The sequence below is a fragment of the Neoarius graeffei genome, chromosome 16, assembly GCF_027579695.1.
Source record: "Neoarius graeffei isolate fNeoGra1 chromosome 16, fNeoGra1.pri, whole genome shotgun sequence".
NCBI lineage: Eukaryota > Metazoa > Chordata > Actinopteri > Siluriformes > Ariidae > Neoarius > Neoarius graeffei.
Genome location: NC_083584.1, coordinates 54967702 through 54981944, shown reverse-complemented (window position 1 = coordinate 54981944; position 14243 = coordinate 54967702). Strand labels below are relative to the sequence as shown.

General features: G+C 42.3%; 1 protein-coding gene across 1 annotated transcript in view; it reads right to left on the bottom strand.

Moving 5' to 3' along the window:
* Positions 1-5117: 5117 nt before the first annotated feature.
* The window catches only part of smarcc1b (SWI/SNF related, matrix associated, actin dependent regulator of chromatin, subfamily c, member 1b), a 46760-nt gene continuing 37634 nt past the window's right edge, over positions 5118-14243 (bottom strand). Inside the window, 4 exon segments of the mRNA XM_060943197.1 lie at positions 5118-5441; positions 6096-6167; positions 12559-12712; positions 12947-13081. Coding sequence (XP_060799180.1) covers positions 5374-5441; positions 6096-6167; positions 12559-12712; positions 12947-13081 — 429 coding nt within the window. The 3' untranslated portion in view covers positions 5118-5373.

Here is a 14243-nt window from a genome sequence, read left to right as displayed (position 1 = left end):
CGTCATGAATTTAAGTGAAATACCCTTAAAATGAAATAAATAAAAATGACTTGAATGGCTAAATGTAAGAAGTACGATCTTGTTATAAGAGCTATTTGGATTATTTAGAGTTAATCAGATCTCGCATAATAAGTTCCCAATCTTATTTTGGAATTATTTCATCTAAAAACAGGTTAGATTTTTCATCTTACTTAAGAAATCTTACCCAGTCAAATTTGACTAGTTCCATTGGCAGATTTTTTTCACCTGATTCAAGCAAATATGCTTTGTTTTAATCTTTTATTTCTTATTTTGAAAGGCCATTTTTTGCAGTGCAAAAGTGGAGTCTGGTCCATTAACACAAGAACTTACTGCCATGTTTGTGTACAGCAAACAAGCAAGTTATTAAACCAAGACGTGCACTCAAAAGAAGTGGATACAGAAACCACTCAATGGGATTAGATCCTTACACGCTAACAAAGAAGGATTTTTCCTAGGAAAGAAAAGTTTACTCGCTAAATTTGACATTAGAAGAATAAATTTTGATCCTATTGAGGCCGGACCTAAATACAAAGAGAATAGTTATGCATACTATTAATTAACTTAAACGTGAAGATAATTAACAGATTTTCAGGCTTTTTTTTAAAGATTGTTTATTTTTAGTCTTTTGTATTTGTAATTATTTGTATCTGTACATGCACGACCCACCAGCTCTGCTGATCAACTTATCGTGTTTAAATAAAGTTATTCATTCATTCATTCATTCATTCATTATGAGTTGGAAATTATCCATCCATTGAGTTCCCTGACATCTCGAACCACCTGCTGGTGCAGACATCGTTCTACACGGACAAACCGATGAAAACCTGGAAGAGCATGGAGGAGTGCAACTTTTTATATGTGACTGGGTTAAAGATCTGGGATCAGGACACTACAAGATAAAACGACAAGATAAATTGTTTTTTGCCCGGGAAGGAGGAATTTCTGGCTCTGTATGCATCTTTGCGATTGTTGCTAGGACGCTAGAAGTTTTAGTATCAGGTGTCAACAAACCACAGCTGCCTGATTCTCAATCCTCCCTGCTCTTCTCTTCCAGCAGGCATCACAGATCCATATAATTGATCCACAAACGTATCTATTCTGTCCACTGCGCGTGCATGCTCTGCCTGTGCGTGTGTTAAATGCAAAGGAGGAACGTGACCATAATAAAGACCTGTTCTTCTTAAAGGAGAATTGAAGTCATTTTAAACTTGCTTTATTTCTTAATTAACGTGTTATTCAATTACGTTTTCGGTTTTAGTAACCTTATATCATGACTCGTATTGGCAACTAATCGCAATTAAATATTATACCTTATCGGCCTATTCGGTTTTTAGCCATGTTGAATTTAGTTCGTTTGGTCCACGGCAGGCGTCGCTTATCCACGCGATCTTCACGAGACTTTGAAATGTGAAGTGTCAGCCAGGTGTCAGTGCCACCATTTTGAAACTGTTTTCCAAACGAAGTATTGCACAAAAACGAGTTTAAATGACGATTATTGCCTACTTTATTCAAACTTTCCTGATTGCTATCAAAACAAACAAAACTTCAGCTTGATTACATCAGCATTCGAAGGAAGGCACGCACATCTTTTGACAACGTTGGCAGATGTTGGTCACTTTGATTTCCGCTGTACGTTTTACTTCCGTCTTACGATGTCTCGCACAGGTCTCAATGCATCTAGTTTACAGCTGTTGTTTTGACATATGGACTGATATATTACAACCCGATTCCAAAAAAGTTGGGACAAAGTACAAATTGTAAAAAACGGAATGCAATAATTTACAAATCTCAAAAACTGATATTGTATTCACAATAGAACATAGACAACATATCAAATGTCGAAAATGAGACATTTTGAAATTTCATGCCAAATATTGGCTCGTTTGAAATTTCATGACAGCAACACATCTCAAAAAGTTGGGACAGGGCAATAAGAGGCTGGAAAAGTTAAAGGTACAAAAAAGGAACAGCTGGAGGACCAAATTGCAACTCATTAGGTCAATTGGCAATAGGTCATTAACATGACTGGGTATAAAAAGAGCATCTTGGAGTGGCAGCGGCTCTCAGAAGTAAAGATGGGAAGAGGATCACCATCCCCTAATTCTGTGCCGACAAATAGTGGAGCAATATCAGAAAGGAGTTTGACAGTGTAAAATTGCAAAGAGTTTTAACATATCATCATCTACAGTGCATAATATCATCAAAGATTCAGAGAATCTGGAAGAATCTCTGTGCGTAAGGGTCAAGGCGGAAAACCATACTGGGTGCCCGTGATCTTCGGGCCCTTAGACGGCACTGCATCCCATACAGGCATGCTTCTGTATTGGAAATCACAAAATGGGCTCAGGAATATTTCCAGAGAACATTATCTGTGAACACAATTCACCGTGCCATCCGCCGCTGTCAGCTAAAACTCTATAGTTCAAAGAAGAAGCCGTATCTAAACATGATCCAGAAGTGCAGACGTCTTCTCTGGGCCAAGGCTCATTTAAAATGGACTGTGGCAAAGTGGAAAACTGTTCTGTGGTCAGACGAATCAAAATTGAAGTTCTTTATGGAAATCAGGGATGCCGTGTCATTCGGACTAAAGAGGAGAAGGACGACCCAAGTTGTTATCAGCGCTCAGTTCAGAAGCCTGCATCTCTGATGGTATGGGGTTGCATTAGTGCGTGTGGTATGGGCAGCTTGCACATCTGGAAAGACACCATCAATGCTGAAGGTATATCCAGGTTCTAGAGCAACATATGCTCCCATCCAGATGACGTCTCTTTCAGGGAAGACCTTGCATTTTCCAACATGACAATGCCAAACCACATAATGCATCAATTACAGCATCATGGCTGCGTAGAAGAAGGGTCCGGGTACTGAACTGGCCAGCCTGCAGTTCAGATCTTTCACCCATAGAAAACATTTGGCGCATCATAAAATGGAAGATACGACAAAAAAGACCTAAGACAGTTGAGCAACTAGAATCCTACATTAGACAAGAATGGGTTAACATTCCTATCCCTAAACTTGAGCAACTTGTCTCCTCAGTCCCCAGACGTTTACAGACTGTTGTAAAGAGAAAAGGGGATGTCTCACAGTGGTAAACATGGCCTTGTACCAACTTTGAGATGTGTTGTCATGAAATTTAAAATCACCTAATTTTTCTCTTCAAATGTTACATTTTCTCAGTTTAAACATCTCATCTCATCTCATTATCTCTAGCCGCTTTATCCTTCTACAGGGTCGCAGGCAAGCTGGAGCCCATCCCAGCTGACCACGGGCGAAAGGCGGGGTACACCCTGGACAAGTCGCCAGGTCATCACAGGGCTGACACATAGACACAGACAACCATTCACACTCACATTCACACCTACGGTCAATTTAGAGTCACCAGTTAACCTAACCTGCATGTCTTTGGACTGTGGGGAAACCGGAGCACCCGGAGGAAACCCACGCGGACACGGGGAGAACATGCAAACTCCACACAGAAAGGCCCTCGCCGGCCCCGGGGCTCGAACCCAGGACCTTCTTGCTGTGAGGCGACAGCGCTAACCACTACACCACCGTGCCACCCAGTTTAAACATTTGATATGTCATCTATGTTCTATTCTGAATAAAATATGGAATTTTGAAACTTCCACATCATTGCATTCCGTTTTATTTACAATTTGTACTTTGTCCCAACTTTTTTGGAATCGGGGTTGTACATAGCATATTTCAAGCACTCATAACTTGCTATAGCAGTGACAAAATAGCGATCATTCCTATATTTAATAAAATGAGATAAATAGAATTTTGAAAAAACATTTGCCTTCAGTTCTCCTTTAATTTACCCACAACTGTATTTATTCCACTTGAAAGGTGTACGTCAAACCAGCTACCGGATTTGGGACACTACCACTTCCTGAACTATCTAGTATTCGGCTTCAAACTTGAAAAAATTTCACAGCCCATTAGATGGCACGGCCCCAGTGGTTGAGAAACAGTGAGGTATACGATGTCTGATGTGTGGTCCCTGTGGGCACCATGAGCCCTGAGACACACTGATACACCAGTAACACTGGACGTCATGTTCGCTTGATCCTGATGAGATGAAGTCTTGAGTTCTTTATACTCGAGTGTTTTTCTAAACACAAATCATTCCTATAGGATAATCGTTGTCTCCATAACGTCCTGGATTATAAAATGTTCAGTGCTATGGTGTTGGGCTACTGATCTGAAGGTTGGAAATTCCTGACAATGCCAAGACGAATCCATGTGCAAGGCTCTTCGGGCTCCAGTGCAATCCACTTTAGATAAGCATCGGGTTAAAGAGTAAAGGTAAATCTAAATGCATGAGGCAACTGAATGGTTTTATGGTTAGTTTTTTCTTTATCAGACATCTAGTTTTAGGTTCATTTACCTGACATGTTTCGACATACGTAACTGTCGTCTTCCTCAGAGTGTCACCGGATGTTGTTGGTGATGCATCTCATCAGCTGATGTTTCTGAAGGCGTGACCTTCCTGTCTGGTTTGACAGGTCGGTCACGCCTTCTACTGTCTGTTCGTCCCCTGCAAGATGGCACTCCAGGTGTGGGAGAGCATGTATGCTCCCTCATCCCGGTTGACGGTCCTTGGGCTTCGCTTACGGATCTCCATGGCCTCCCTGATCCAGCGCTGATGTTTGTTATCTTCTGTGCGGATGACTCTGGCATTCCCCCAGTCCATAATATAATTTTCCCTTTTGCAGTGGTCTGTTATGGCTGACTTGTAATTTTCCTGTTGTGCCTTTTCTTTTATTGTTCGGGTTTGTCTTGTAGCTGTCTCCTTTTCGCACTCTTTCTTATGTTCATTTTTTTCTTGTGGTGAAGCTCCTCCCTGTCTCCCCAGTGTAGGTTTTATTGCATGATTGGCATGGAATCTCATATATGGTGACAGACAGGAAGGTCACGCCTTCGGAAACATCAGCTGATGAGATGCGTCACCAACAACATCCGGTGACACTCTGAGGAAGACGACAGTCACGTACGTCGAAACATGTCAGGTAAACAAACCTAAAACTAGATGTCTGATAGAAAAAACTAACCATATCTAATATAAGACATAATGAACATAATCGAGTGAATGGTTTTATTTTAAAAAATTTATTGGCATGAGTGCTGGATGTCATTCAATACAAAAATCGAGCTACAAACATTTCGTGCTGACCAAAAAGTGACAAATGTGACTGTTTACGTTTACAGGAACATAAAACACTGTTTACAAATGAGTCAAGTTTGGACAACTGGACTGTATGATACAGGACCGAGAGCTTGGTGGACGCAGTAACACTGTCTGTAATCTGATACCCAGGCAGATGATTGGGTGTTAAAGCATGGGACACTTCAGCTGTCCATCGGGGGCCGGGAAACAGGCGTGGCCCCTTCAGACTGGGAGGAAGGTGGAGTTGGGTCTACAGAAAAAGAAAAAAAAAAAAAACAAATTAAAAACATCCTGCATGTGTCACGATACAACTGAGGACACTCTCTTACCCCTTTTCCACCAAATCAGTTCCAGTGCTCGCTCGCAACTCGTTCAACTTGCGAGCCAGCTGAGAACCAGTTTGCTTTTCCATAGCTCACGGTGCTAAGGGAAGCCACGTCATTACGTCGCTGTATACGTCAGTTACAGCGCTACGTTTGCATAAGCCTTGGCGCGAATATCGAAGCAAAAACAACACGGAAGAAGCAGCAGCAACAACAACAACAATAATAATGGATGACTTCGCGTTTGTACAGCTGTTGCTTCTTGTCGCTTAAAAATGGCAATCTTTTGCGGTCTTGTTATTGTTCTTAACAACTCCGACCCCCCCCCCGCAAGCGGTTCTTTCCTCTGGCCTGACAGAGAGTTGGTGCTAGCCTGGAACCGGTTTTTCTGGCCCCAGAGCCAGTTCTTTGTCAGTGGAAACAGAAAACCCGGTTCCAAACTAAGCACTGGCCCCGAACCAGCCCTGGAACTGCTTTGGTGGAAAAGGGGCATCTGTCTCTCTCGAGGGATCAGAATTAAAATGAAAGAACAGAAGTGAAGGAGGAGAGGATGTGATGCAGGTTTGTAGTCAGTCACTCACAGGTGCCATTAGGAGCACCGGCGTGCTGTGAGCCCATTATCTGCCCCGCTGCTCCACTGCCCACTGGACGACCTGACAACAGAGTCAACATCTCAAACTGTACGCTGCTCAAACACTGCAACATTAAACTGCCTGGTGCTTGGAACCTCTCAGAAAACACACAGCATTAGATGATTTGTAAAGGTCTTCAAAAGAAATACAAACTGTTTATATTTTAAAATCTACATTTCACTTATATTTATTTACAGAATTGTTCCTGGACACTGATGATCGCCACTCATGCCTGGATTTAGGTTTTGCTTTATTTATATTTATTTGGGACCACAAAAACTGCAAGCTGAATTTTTCCACCCATTATACACTTCTCTCAGATCATCTGTCTGAACTGTGTCTACGTTAGAGAGCACAAACTATAGTTTTACTTCACACCAGCTAGAATAATAATCAGGGTTTCCCGTAAAGCATCATAGCATAGTGGGCGGCACGGTGGTGTAGTAGTTAGCGCTATCGCCTCATAGCAAGAAGGTTCTGGGTTCGAGCCCTGTGGCCGGCGAGGGCCTTTCTGTGAGGAGTTTGCATGTTCTCCCCATGTCCGCGTGGGTTTCCTCCGGGTGCTCCGGTTTCCCCCACAGTCCAAAGACATGCAGGTTAGGTTAACTGGTGACTCTAAATTGAGCGTAGGTGTGAATGTGAGTGTGAATGGTTGTCTGTGTCTATGTGTCAGCCCTGTGATGACCTGGCGACTTGTCCAGGGTGTACCCTGCCTTTCGCCCGTAGTCAGCTGGGATAGGCTCCAGCTTGCCTGCGACCCTGTAGAACAGGATAAAGCGGCTACAGATAATGAGATGAGATGCGTATTTAGACCCGAGTTGGTCCAGGTTCGCGTTCTCACCAGAGGGACCGCACAAGAGGTGGACATTTGGTGCGGAATCAAGCGGACTGAGACCACCCCTTTTTCGAGGTCTCGGTCCGCTTGATTTAGTGCGCACCCGAGTGCGATTGATGCTTTCACACCGACGAAAACGAACCGAACTAAGAGCTTTGGGCTTGAATGGACTGTTTAGTGCGCACCAACTGCTGTTGATGTGAAAGCACCCTAAGTGACTCCTGCTATGGACCAAACGAACTAAATTCAACATGGCTAAAAACCGAACAGGCCGATAAGTATATTTAATTGCAATTAGTTGCCGATACGAGTCACGATATAAGGTTACTAAAACCAAAAACGTAATTGAACAACACGTTAATTAAGAAATAAAGCAAGTTTAAAAATTACTTCAGTTCTCCTCTAAACCTCCGCTGTGATGCTTACAACTTAGGTCTATATTATAAAGCTAGAATCAACATCAGGACTCGACATTAACAAGTCTGGACAGGACAAGTAATTGTTTGGTCCGGACAAGTCAAATCCATATCTTTTTGTCCAACAGGACAAGCTGAATTATTCCCAACTCTCCTGGAAATTCCAGGAGTCTCCTGCATATCGATATCGACTCCCTGAGAGACAGCGCGCGAGTGCATGCTGATTGCGCCGTCTTGCGAAGTAGACCAATCAGTGTTCTGTGCTGGCAGGCTTTATGTTTTCTCTCCAGGACCCGGAGCATGCTCCCCTGGAAAATGTTGAAATATAAAAGGTTCATTTCATGGCTTCTGGTGACATCTGGAGCAGATTTTTACCAGTTCAATATTTTGGGAAACGGCTATATTTTATAATTTTACTGAATTTCCACCCTAAAAACAGGGTCAGTACAATTCCCACTTTCATCTCACAAGCAGTGTCCTGCTCCAAAGGAGACTGCAGTTTACTTTCCATCAAACAAAGTGAATGGTGATGCAGCATGGCACGAGTTGTTCAAAATACTCATCATTAAATTTTGCCAATCGTAGCAGATGACTCAAGCTGGTCAGGAGCATGCGGCGAACTGGTCGTCGCGGTTTCACAACTATGTTCTGCCACTGTTGCGGAGTTGTTTTTCGCAGTTTTCTTTGTGTAAAAGTCCATAATTAAGCTGCAACCTGTCTGTTTTACTCACTCGTACCCAGCTTGAAGACTCTGCCATTTTGCACAAGTTACCTATGAATATTAATTGCGCATCGCTCGTCCAGTCAACGCAGGATACCTCACACACTCAGCCAATCAGCGCAGATTACCCTACTCTGACATCAGCTGTGAACTGTGAACTTAGGTCAAGTTCAGGGCCATGGGCTTGCAAGGACTGTATAGAGGCTTTGCACCGTCACGTGACCTCATAACAACAGCAACTACGCTGCCATGACAGGAGGTAGAGCCCTGCACTCCCGCGGGAGTCCCGCGGAACCCGCGGGATCCGACACAAAGCAGTGTGGTGCGGGACAAATTTTGAAAGCTCATTGTGGGCGCGGGCGGGAGAGGTGATAAGCTGCAGTCCCACTAACTAAAAACGTGTTAAAATAAAATGTATAAATTATTAACTTGTGTCTATCGTATATAATTTGTGCTGGATATTTTATTTGGCATTAATAAAAACATTTTAAGATGCCTAAATTTGGGGATGTGGTCTAATCTCGCGTACGTGGTCTAATCTCGCGTACGTTTCCGATTCCTTTCCGTTCTTCCGTGTTTGAGATATCTCCGATCATGGCAGAAGAGTAGAGCTCCTCTAGTGAAGCTCACAGTGCTTCAGAAGTAAGATTTCCTAGAATGTAAATGTGAGGAGTGACATATAAGCTATGTGCAATGTACAATATTCTTAATATCCACTGTAGATTTTGGTAGGTGTGTTGGGTATCTCTGTAAAGCCTCAGCTGCGCATGCCACCTGGCAATGCGCACCCTCGCTACGTGCGCTAGGTGAAGGATCGGTCAGTGGAGAGCTCAGCTAAGCTCAGCATGTTTAATTCCCCAAGCCAATGACAAGAACTTTCATGAGAAATAACGCGAACGTCTGCATCATGCGGGATTTGCGGGCGGGAGCGGGACAAAATATGGCAGGCGCGGGCGGGAGCGGGACTGAAAATCATAATTCTTTGCGGGAGCGGGACTGCACAATGCGAGAGCGGGACTGAAAATTCTGCCCCGCGCAGACCTCTAACAGGAGGCACGCTTGTAGCGCTTAATTCAGATGAGTTACTTGTTCTTGATCAGTATGGGAAGGTTTTGCTGCGCTTTTGGATATGCAAATTGTTTTAAATGGAACAAAGACATCAGATTTTTTTAATTTACCAAAAGTAAATCATCGGGGGGGGGGGGGGGGGGGGGGGGGGGGGGGACCTATAAAGATTTCTTAACGTAGGGGGGGGGGGGGACCTATAAAGATTTCTTAACGTAGAAAAAAAACAAACATTCAGTGGGACTCTGTGTGGAATGGAGAGGTCAAAAACCCAATGGTATGCTCACTTCATTTCCACAAAGGTGAGAATTAAAAAAAAAAATTCAGAACTGCAGCAAGGTGCTCATTCTTATACAGTGAAGTGAACATGAGTGTCAACACAGCTGCTTGAGATTTAAAGTGCATTTACATTCAGGGATCCTTCAGAGCGTGTTGTGCGCGCGCATGGGACCCAGTCATCACAGGAACCAACTGATGCTGATTTGAGCGCAATCAGCATGCGCATATAAGGACACAGAGGCTTTGTGAAGTATTATCATTAGGCCAAAAAAAAAAAGTGTGTTTCCGGTAACCCGACCGATCGAGAATTTCCGCGTCGAAATTGCCGACCGTAAAGTTTTTATTACAAATTTCCCTCGATATTTTAGTGTAAGCGGCGTTGGTTTGTCATAATTTTTTGTTTCAACGCATTCAAGTTGTGAAAGAAACGATAAAAAGTAAAATGTTTCACCACTTCTATCAGCCCTCCTGCATAAACATGGAAGCGCACTTGTATACTGAAAGAGGAAGGGAAAACTGAGCCAAGCCGCCATTTTGAATCCTCATTCAAGGCTGTAATGCAAATTGCTTCCTCTTCAGTATACAAGTGCACTTCCATGGCAGGAAAAACACTACGTTTTGCCGCCTATGTAGTCCCCTATTTATACAAATAGGAGTCATTCAGGATTCAGCCATGTTTGTGCTCGGTGTTTTTGCTCGACCCAAGTTCTACAGTAGGCTAGGCTAGGCCGTCTGCTTTTAATGGAAGTAGCCTAGCCTAGGACGTTATTTTCACGTTATTTCTTGATAAGGTGTTTTCACGTTATTACATGAAAATATCATGAAATAATGTGATAATTTCGTATCATGAAATTATGTGATGTTATGTTATTACATGATAAATATATTGTAAAAATGTGATAACTTTGTTAACAATATCTTTTCACGTAATTACTTGATTCTAAGCCAATTTTTTTTGAGTGTGGCAGCAATACGCTTCCGCAGATCATAATTCGAACTCTCGCGATATTTTTTTTTTATTCGTTTAAAGATTTAAAACACTTTTATTTTATGATGTGTGGTATAAAGGATTCTGTGCCAAAATACTATTTTGTAAGATGTTTACTTGTGTTAATTTTTTCGAACAAAATAAAAAAAAATTAAGCAAAAAAAAAAAAACGTTTTCCTACCTACCGACCTTATTTTAGTATTTCATGTTACCTGAAACACACTTTTTTTCTTTTGGCCTTATCACGGTCGCGTTTGTTTGTAGCCATGTTTATGACTGCCTTCGGTTTTGTAAATATCACGCCTGATAATACACTCTTCTTGCGCTTAGACCCGTCTACCGCCGCATACCTGACAGAAGACTTCACAAAGTCTCTGTGAAAACAGTGTCCTTACATGTGCATACTGATTGTGCTCAAATCAGCAATAAATTAAGTGTAGTGTTGCTGCTATGCTATGATGCTTTAGGGGGAAACTCTGCTATATCTCATCTCATATATTATATATACTAGTGCATCTCAAAAAATTTGAATATTGTGAAAAAATTCAATATTTTCCATCAGTTATTTAAGAAAGTGAAAATGTTATATATTATAGACTCATTACACATAAACCAAAATGTTTCAAGCATTTTTCTATTTTAATTTTAATCAGTATGGCATACAGTACAAAAACATAAAAAAAAATCTCAAAATATTAGAATATTTCATTTCGAGTTTGAGTAAAACAGTATGAACACAGTGCATCTCTCGGTCTAGTTCAGTACACACAACCACAATCATGGGGAAGACTGCTGACTTGACTGTTGTCCAGAAGATGATCACTGATGCCCTCCACAAGGAGGGTAAGCCACAAAAGGTCATTGCTGAAAAGGGTGGCTGGAAAAGGTGCACAAGCAACAGGGATGGCTGCAGTCTTGAGAGGATTGTCAACAAAAGTTGATTCAAGAACTTGGGAGAGCTTCACAAGGAGTGGACTGAGGCTGGTGTCAGTGTATCAAGACCCATCACGAACAGACATCTTCAAGAAAGGGGATACGACTTTCGCATTCCTAACATCAAGCTACTCCTGAGCCAGAGACAATGTCAGAAGTGTCTTATCTGGGCTAAGGAGAGAAAGAAATGGACTGTTGCTCAGTGGTCCAAAGTCCTCTTTTCAGATGAAAGTACATTTTGCATTTAATTTGGAAATCACGGTTCTAGAGTCTGGAGGAAGAGTGGAGAGGCACAGAATCCAAGGTGTTTGAAGGCCAGTGTGAAGTTTCCACAGTCTGTGATGATTTGGGGTGCCATGTCATCTGCTGGTGTTGGTCCACTGTATTTTATCAAGTTCAAAGTCAACACAGCCATCTACCAGGAGATTTTGGAGCACTTCATGCTTCCATCTACTGACGAGCTTTTTGGAGATGCTGATTTCCTTTTCCAGCAGGACTTAGCACCTACCCACAGTGCCAAAACGACTCCCAAATGGTTTGCTGACCATGATATTACTGTGTTTGATTGGCCAGCCAACTTGCCTGACCTGAACCCCATAGAGAATCTATGGGGTATTGTCAAGAGGAAGATGAGAAACACCCGACCCAAAAATACAGATACGCTGAAGGCCGCTATCAAAGCAGCCTGGGCTTCAGTAACACCTCAGCAGTGCCACAGACTGATCACCTCCATGCCACACCGCATTGATACAGTAATTCATGGTAAAGGAGCCCCAACCAAGTATTGAGTGTATAAATGAATATACTTTTCAGAAGTTGGACATTTCTGTATTGTAAATCCTTTTTTTGATTGATCTTAGGGAATATTCTAATAATTTGAGATACTGGATTTCTGATTTTCATGAGCTATAAGCCATAATCATCAAAATTAAAACAAAAAAGGCTTTAAACATTTCACTTTACATGTAATGAATATAGAATATATGAAAGGTTACCTTTTTGAATTAAATTATGAAAAAAAAGGAACTTTTTCATGGTATTCTAATTTTTTGAGGTGCACACACTTTTTAGTAATACTATTTATACATAAATGAATGATTATATATGAAGGCATTCTTGCTCCCATGCAGTAACAGCAGTGTTTATTTGAGGAGTTTGTGTGTAAGAGACTGTACCATGATGCAGAGGGTTAAACGCAGGTCCACTGCTCTGCGAGGCTCCACTCTGTTGCTGTTCCAGCTGCTGACGTGCCTTTATCTCTGCGTACTTCACCTGCTCCATGTGGAAGTTCTGCCTCTCTGACAGCAACTGCTGTCGCTGCTGCTCCAGCTGCACCACACACACGCATGCACACGAATGTCTATCACACGGACAAAATGTCCTGGAGCACTACACTGTTAAAAACTGGGTGCTTTAAGGGGTTACTAGAGAATTAAAGAGAATTAACTTACAAAAAGAACCCTTTCTGTTCGAGTTCTACATGTTATAACAGTAAATAAATCTTGTATCTTATAAATCCTTATTATGCTGTTGAATCTATTCTGTACTGCCGTGTTGACTCACAGCCTCTTTCTCCCGGTCCATGATAGTCTCCAGCTCCTCAAAGTGCCTCAGCTTTATCTCCAGCTTCTTCATCTGAGTTTCTACCAGCAGAGCCACAAGAGACTTAATCTTCCTTTCCTCCACAGCAGCCAAGTGCTAAATGGGGCAGAAAAGAGAGAGAGAGAGAGAGAGAGAGAGAGAGAGATATTTTCAGGGGATGAGATGAAATATTCATCGTCACAAATGAGAATCTCTCTGTCTGGTAGAGATCAGACCGTGGGGTTACTTTCCCAGTTAACTCGGCTGAAATTGGATACAGGAACTGCTTACTATCAGGTCCCTCAGTGCATTTCTTTTTCTGAATCCACATGAAACTAGGGCTGGGTATCACCAGATACCTCACGATACGATACTATGGCGATATTTTGCCCACGATAACGATAATATCACGGTACAGCGATTCTGCGATAATCGATATATTGCAAGAAATTTCAACCACATCACGATATCTGTGTCACTGAAGAAAATCAGAATTTATTGACCACTGTAAAATTACATTTCACATACATAACTACACACTCTTGCCAGACATATATTTGTCTCTATTCCACTGCTGGCAAAACCAAGAGTTGCTTCACTACAACATACAGAAAACTCCCATTTCTGTGCTAGTATTATCAACTTTTCTGTAAGCATGGACACATCAGTGCTGCTTAACAAGCAGAATCAAATTGTTTTATGAAAACTTAAAACTTGCACTGCAGACTGCACATACATTTCAGTGCTAACACTAATATCAATTTGTTCTTTGTAAACTTGAGAACATATACCTGAGAACATTTAACTTGTGCTTATTTTGCAGGAACAACACATTGAAAAGTGCAGTGGGCATCTTATGCCGCTTTTCCACTACAAACGCGGCTGAGTCGGGCTGAGCCGTGCCGTGCTGAGTCGAGCTGAGCGGGGCTGTTGGAGTTGCATTTCGACTACAACCGCGCTGAACCGTGCTGGCTGGAAGTGGGTGGACACATTGGGTGGAGTTAGCGAAAGTGGGTGGACGTCAGGTGATGTGGTTAAGCAGCGCAAACAGTGACATCAGTGAGCTTTTAAGCGGTAGTCTCACGACCCGGATAGTAAACAATAAACATGGAGGACATGGAGTCGTTAGTGTGGCTGGTCTTGGTGCTGTGGCTTGTTGTCACCGACAACGCGGACAGATACTGGCAAGAGCGTATAGATGAGGCGAGGCGCATAAGGCTTCAGAAATTCTCGTAATTCGTAATTCTTCTCCTTCCGGGTTTACAGTGTTTACAGATCC